Here is a 7,796-nt window from a genome sequence, read left to right as displayed (position 1 = left end):
CGCAGTGAGATCTGTGCTCAAGACGACACCATGCGGCAGGTAAAAGAATTGCTTTAATCTCTTCAATGATTTGTACACATGTAGATAATATTATTATTATATAATAATAATAATAATATATTGTTTGTTTTATATAACAATATAATAACACTGTATCATTAATAATTTAATCATTGTAGTAAATTCATTTACAAGTAAGCATTTACTTAGCATTACTGAGAAATTTACCAAAAATAATTATTTTTGAAAGCTTGCACTGCCTGAAAGAGCCTGATATATATTACAACAGTAGCAATAATTGGAGATACTTTGATATTTTCCTGGAAATGCAATGGAAATTTTTTTTGTAGACAAGTTAGAAGAAGAATTTAGTACTTTTCCTAGAAATTAATACATTTAAATTCTAAATTATTATATTATTTTACATTATTTCATATTCAACATGATTTATTTATGAAATCATCACTCCTTATAATATAATAAATAATAATTATAATAAATAATACTTAATTATATATATATATATATATATATATATATATATATATATATATATATATATAACAATAAAACAATATATATAAACCATTGTTTGATTTAGCTCATTTTAATATAATATAAAATAATTTCACATTATTTAATATGTAAAATTATTTATTTATTAAATTATTTGTTTATAACATAATAATTATTACTAGAAAAAGAAGTTAGAATTTATGATATGAGTTGTATAATAAATGTATAAATGTACATTTTAAATGTATTAAATTATTCTATTGTTTTAAATAATTTTTATATTTCACATGATTTATTTATTAAATAATCACTTATAATTAATAATTATTAATTATTATAAATAATATTTTATTACATTATATATAACATTGTTTGATTTAACACATTATAAATATAATGTAAATAACCTTACATTATTTAATATGTAACATTATTTATTTATTAAATTATTTGATTATAATATAATCTTTTTGAATAGAAAGAAAGAAAGAAAGAAAGAAAGAAAGAAAGAAAGAAAGAAAGAAAGAAAGAAAGAAAGAAAGAATTTTTTAACAAGTTAGAAGAATTTATGAAATTAGTCATTTTCGTAAAAAAAATATAAATAATATTATATTTAAAAATATTAATTTATTAAATTATTTTAAATTATTTTATATTTAACATGATTTATTTATTAAATAATCACTCCTTATAATTAATAATTATTAATTATAATAAATAATATTTTATTTACACATATATAAAACATTGTTTGATTTAATACATTATAAATATAATATAAAATAATTGTACATTATTTAATATGTAACATTATTTGTTTATTAAATTATTTGATTATAACAATAATTATTAATCGAAAGAAAGAAAGAAAGAAAGAAAGAAAGAAAGAAAGAAAGAAAGAAAGAAAGAAAGAAAGAAAGAAAGAAAGAAAGAAAGAAAGGGAATATTTTTTATTAGAAGAAGAATGAGTAATGAGAATTATGATATGAGTAATTTCGTAAAAAAAAAAAAAAATTAAATCTTAAATGTATTAAATTATTATTTTATTTTACATTACTTCATATTTAACATGATTTATTTATTAAATCATTAGGCCTACTCCGTATAATATAATATTTTCACATTTATTTATTTACATAATTCAACATTATTTACCCAGAAATAATAATATATTGTCTGTTTTATATAACAATATAATAACACTGTATCATTATTAATTTAATCATTGTAGTAAATTCATTTACATGTAAGCATTTACTTAGCATTACTGAGAAATTTACCAAAAATAATCATTTTTGAAAGCTCGCACTGCCTGAAAGAGCCTGATATATTTATGATATATAAATATATATATATAATTTTACATTATTTATTATGTAACATTTATTTATTAAATCATTTGATTTTAATATGATAATTATTAATAGAAAGAAAGAAAGAAAGAAAGAAAGAAAGAAAGAAAGAAAGAAAGAAAGAAAGAAAGAAAGAAAGAAAGAAAGAAAGAAAGATCACTAACAGCATAATGACACGAGAGGATGCTCTGAGTTTCCAACAGGTGGCAGGACAGTCCCGCTCACACTGTGTGTGTGTGTGTGTGTGTGTGTGTGTGTGTGTGTGTGTGTGTGTGTGTGTGTGTGTGTGTGTGTGTGTGTGTGTGTGTGTGTGTGTGTGTGTGTGTGTGTGTGTGTGTGTGTGTGTGTGTGTGTGGGAGGAGTCACACATGAACAGCCGCTCGGGCTGCTTGGCAACACACAGCATGAATCCAAGTGAAGCACGTTCGGTGAATCAGGAGGTTTTGATGGGACACTTTGATCAATCCAGCCCGACAGCACCAGCTAAAGTCATCTCCAGACCAAAAACGTGTCGAAAGGTTCGGGATTCACTTCATCAGCGCGATGAGCCTTTACACATAGACTTTATTCATCATATGAGTTCACATGGGACATTTGGATGGTGCAAACATCATGTGCGTGAAGAATGAAGAGGATAATATGTAGCTAACAAAGGAGGACACGAGCTGACATCTCCTCCTGATGGATTGTAACATTCCGGCAGAAGAGAGGTTTCTACAGGCTGCTCAGTTGGGATCTTCTGTCTAGTTCAAGATGAGTTGTTTCTGTTCAGTTCAAGAGGAGTTTTACTGTGAGGTTCTGCTGCTGGATGAGTCCAAGCTCATCTTAACCACTCAACAGCAGGGAATAAAGGTAGGAGATGCTTTCATAAGGACTTATATATGCTGAAATGATGAACTATACTGATCCGGGGTGCCAGTACACTGGATAGATAGATAGATAGATAGATAGATAGATAGATAGATAGATAGATAGATAGATAGATAGATATTTGCAGTACAGTAATATAATGGAAATTTATATAATAAAGTATGGTTATTGTATTCATATATGGTAGTTAAATAATAGTAGTAGTTTCCAAAGCAGCATGTGATGAAATTAGATGATTTTGTGTCCATATTTAATGTTCTGTACATATTGTTGAGGTCCACACCCAGAACCCATGAGCTCAGCACACTGTTAACCAGATTACAGTAACCAGATGATCTGGTTAAACACAATGAGAACGGCCTAATTATATGGCTGATGGTTTTGTCAAATGTTAAATGCATAAATGTCGATATGCAGTACTATACATTGAATATTATTAAATGCACAACAGTTAATTATTAAATATTAAGCCTGTAAGTGAACTGAGAAGTATCATGATTGCTTAGTTCACCATTGTTTCACCATATTTTGGACATGTGTCACAGTACTTCTGATTCATGCATTAATCCCTATTTCTTTGACTTTTTCCTGAGTAACTTCTAGATCGTATTTCACTTTATTTGCCTGGCAATGCACAATGGTTGAAGATTTGATAAGCTAGTCTCATTTATTTCAACCAGGGTGTCAGTTAATACAGGACAAATGGGTTGAAGTTGTATATTACTGCTCTTTTACAGCACGTTTGACTCTCTGAACAGAGTAACATCAGATATCATATTGCCGTTTGCTCTAAATTGTTAATGGACAGCAGAGCAGGAGGATCTTTAGCAAGTCTTTAATGGACCGTACATGAGGACTCCATAATAACATTGAAAAATGAGCAGTATTTTGAGTTTGAACATGTTTTTGTAGCTTTTAGCTGATATCTATCTACAGAGAGGAGGTAAAAACAACAGTGTGAAGTGGTCAGAGTTTGTATTAGTTTGTTGCACGTTGCCAGGCATGTAGGTCATGGACATTGCAAACCACAGGAACGTCTGAGATAAAAGTTGATGAAAGTGTCCAGTTGCCTGTAATGCTTGTCTGCATGTTAGAGCGTGACGCTCTGTCTCCCTCCATCAAGACATTTGCAAAAAAATACAAATGATATTTTGATATTTTCACATACAATCTAAGACTTTAAAGGAGACCTTTTTATAAGTCTCCAGAATGTGTCTGTGAGGTTTCAGCTCAAAATACCCTACAGATCATTCATTATACCATGTTGTAAATGCCCATTTTTGAGTGCAATGAAAATCATTTTGTTTTCGTGCATGTCACTTTAAATGCAAATGAGCTGCTGCTCCCCACCCTCTATCCAGAAGAGGGCGGAGCCTGTACAGCTCATGCCTCGGATACTCTGCCAAAAACTCACAAAACATCTCTTTCGGTTTGATTATCATCTCTATCGTGGCCACGCTCACAACATTGCAGTTCTTCGTCATCATTAAAGTTATTTGCAAGCGTTTAAACAGTTTAAACTTCTGATATATGGTTTCCTGAGCGCACACATCTGAAGCACGCGTGCAGAAAGCTGGCTGTCAGACGGCGCATCCCATGAGTATTAAACTGATTTCTCTTACACATCTTATTGCGCTTAAACCGTCAAATACACACAAGGTTATGTTAAAAACACACAAAGTTCACAAACACAGTCGGTTATGTCTGTGAACGTAAACAGCAGGGAAAGAAATCACAAGTGTGTATTAGATCTGTGAATTAAAGTGACAGCAGCGTAATATACAGAACCTGCTGCTGTTAATATGAACCAAACAACAAAAGAAAAACAGAAAATCACCCACTGCTCTTGATTAAATAACTTTAGCAGTTTTAATAAGAATACATTTCTTAATTGAATGCTGCTGTTAAATGCTCTGGCGAGGAGATAAACATGGCGGACTGTGTACAGCTCACTGAGGGGAGGAGCTAAGCTAATAGGGCAGATTCCGCACAAGTTGTGGGCGGGGCTTACGTAAGAGTAGGGGGAAATCTGTTTATGATTTATGGGGATTATAGAAGGAGTGGGTGGATTTTTACCATTATAGGCTGGTTGTTTACACACATCTGTGTTCAAACACCTTATAAAAGTGAATTTTGCATAATAGGTCCCCTTTAATACCACATATTAAGCTAGGGTGTTGTTGCTATGTGGGTCCTAGGTGTTTTTTTTTTTTACGGTGTGCATCTGTGGGATTTTTTCACCTGTTTTTTGGTCCAGCAGGTGAAAATGCTTAATCTGAACAGTTAGTAGAAGCACAAACACTGCAGAATGACACACATGCTGAACTTTAATAGTGTTAGGTGTGTTCACATGCACTAAACACTAAATATGAGCAATAAAAATAGTGTTTTTGCATTTAAGTGTTTTATTTGTTAGGAAGTGCTTACAAAGCCACACATTTGCTTATGTGCTCAGATGCTTCACCGGTTCACACACACTCACGACACAAAGGCCTCATTGAGCTGACCCAGACGGCGGTGTGTGTAGTTGTGCGTGAGGAACAGAACAGCTCACATGTTTCCATCATTGCAAAACAAAGACAGCAGCAAGGCCGTGCTTCTGTCGAGGTGATGCTCTCCTGACATTTGGAAATGTCTTGACAAAGAGAATAGTTTATTTAGGGTCTGACCAGTGCGAGATTTAGACCGTCTTCCTCCATTGTGTTTCCTGTGAGAGAATGGCTGTGCTTTCTAAACAATAAAGTCCTTTGGCACTTTTCAACACGAGAAGATTAATAAAAGCTGTTCATTGTGAAGTTTAAGGGTTCAGTATAAAGCTACAGGGCATCACAATAGTGATGTTAGTGATGATGTCACATATTTGAGTGAATCTCTGGGTCACATTTCACTCTAAAATAAAAAGAAGGAATTAAGAAAGTGTTTATTTTAATGACTATTAAACATTTAAAACACAAAATTCTCGTTATTGTAATGGGAAAAACTGTAATTTAAATACTTTAAATTATATATGTCATGGTAGTATTTGTTGTGCTGCCTTTAATTTATGTTTTAAATTTAAAAAAATTAAAAACAGTATTTTTCCCCTGTTATATTGAAAAAATACTACTAGTTATTTATGACTAAGAATAATGAGAAAAAAATAGTGATGACAAAAAAGACAAAATAAAAGGAAATATAATTTATATTATTAATCAAAACAATTATGCATCATGTCATTGACCCATATATATATATATATATATATATATATATATATTTTATTTTTTTTTTTTTTTTTTTTTTTCTCAAGTAATTTCATAAATATTTCTGTATAATATATATATATATATATATATATATATATATATATATATATATATATATACATAAACAGAAATATATTTATGGAAATTACTTGGAGAAAAAAAAAAAAAAAAAATAAATATAATAAAATATATATATATATATATATATATATATATATATATATATATATATGGGTCAATGACATGATGCATAATTGTTTTGATTAATAATAATAAAAAACAATGATATGACATCCGAAGTATGTAAGGTAGTACAACTAGAATTGTACTAATTATATTTTGCTACATATAAAGGTATTTTAAAGATTTTGAAGTGTCAAAAGGTCATTCAGTTTAACCATCCAAAGGCCAATACAGCCATTTCATTTGTGATTAAAATATCTTAAAATGTAATAAATGTATATATTTTTTTATTCTGGCATGATTCTATAACATCATATATCAACATAGTGCAAAATGGTATTAAAATTATGTGTAGAAGTCGTTGCTTTGTTATGAGAAATAATGTCTGGAAAAATTAATTTCATTGATGTCATTCGGAGTAACCAATATAAAGGGACCATTTTGGATCAAGTCATGCCGTCAATATCATGTGACAGGATGTGACATCATTCAGGCACCTGCAAAGGACCACATGGCCGTGTGGAAAATAAATAACTCTCTCTTAACTATTTAAAAAATGTATGTTTTCACTTGCTCCCAAAACATCAGGTCATTTGGTACAACCGCAATAAAACATGGAAAATGTAGTATTTCCATAAATATATATTTCTCTATGCTAATATAGTGTATATATATTAACATATAGTGTATATATATATATATATATATATATATATATATATATATATATATATATATAAGTGTGTATCCAAGGGATTTCAAAGAATGCCATAGTATTACCAACATGTTAGTGTCCAAAAGCCTAGTAATACCATTGTACTCTTATGTATGGGGAGCGACAGACAGAGAAAGTGAAAGGCAGGGAAACGTGTATTAGGATTTACTCTGTGTGTCGCTGGTTCCAGTACCCTCGTCCTCCACACCCACCCTGTCAGCGCGGGTGGAGGGGGTTGTGTGGCGTTTGGGAGTGTGCCGGCCATTCCAGACAAAGGCAGAGGAACCCTGTGATAAGATGAGCAGATTTCCTCTGGCTGGATTTGAGTTAGACTAATGCGAGCTCTGGATCAAATCCCTCATCGTTGTGTTTAATGGGATTCCTAAATGGGCTTGTGTCTCAGTGTTATCCTAACTGAGTGTGCTTTATTTTACTTATTCACCTGCAAACACATTTCACGGCTCATGTTAATAATCATCACGAGTCTATCAGCTAATTATACAGTCCAGAAGAGGACAGAATGAAATTATTGAATGTTTTTATTTTTTGTGCAGTCTGACCTTTTAAGCCCATTATCTGGTGCTCATCTCGTAATGACAATGTGCCATGCGAGACAGAAATAAACCACAGACTAGAGAGCGTCATGTATTTGCAGCTCATATAGAGAGTGTTTTTGTGCATCAGCTTTTCCCCATGGTAAACTAAATCTCTGACAAATTTCTTCAATTGGAAAAGCAATTAATGCATTGTAAAGTTTTAAAGAAGGGTTATGCTCACCCAGGCTGCATTTATTTGATCAGAAATACAGTAATATTGAAAAATATTATTACAATTTAAAAGAACTGTTTTCTATTTGAATATATTTTAAAATGTAATTTATTTCTGTGATCAAAGCTGAATTTTCAGCATCATTAC

General features: G+C 30.9%; 1 protein-coding gene across 1 annotated transcript in view; it reads left to right on the top strand.

Annotated features, from left to right (window-relative positions):
• Positions 1-2,215: 2,215 nt before the first annotated feature.
• The window catches only part of epb41l4a (erythrocyte membrane protein band 4.1 like 4A), a 56,292-nt gene continuing 50,711 nt past the window's right edge, over positions 2,216-7,796 (top strand). The window contains 1 exon segment of the mRNA XM_048181239.1: positions 2,216-2,720. Coding sequence (XP_048037196.1) covers positions 2,622-2,720 — 99 coding nt within the window. The 5' untranslated portion in view covers positions 2,216-2,621.

Source organism: Megalobrama amblycephala, linkage group LG2 (assembly GCF_018812025.1).
Source record: "Megalobrama amblycephala isolate DHTTF-2021 linkage group LG2, ASM1881202v1, whole genome shotgun sequence".
In the NCBI taxonomy this organism is placed as follows: Eukaryota; Metazoa; Chordata; class Actinopteri; order Cypriniformes; family Xenocyprididae; genus Megalobrama; species Megalobrama amblycephala.
This window is presented reverse-complemented; position numbering and strand designations above follow the sequence as displayed.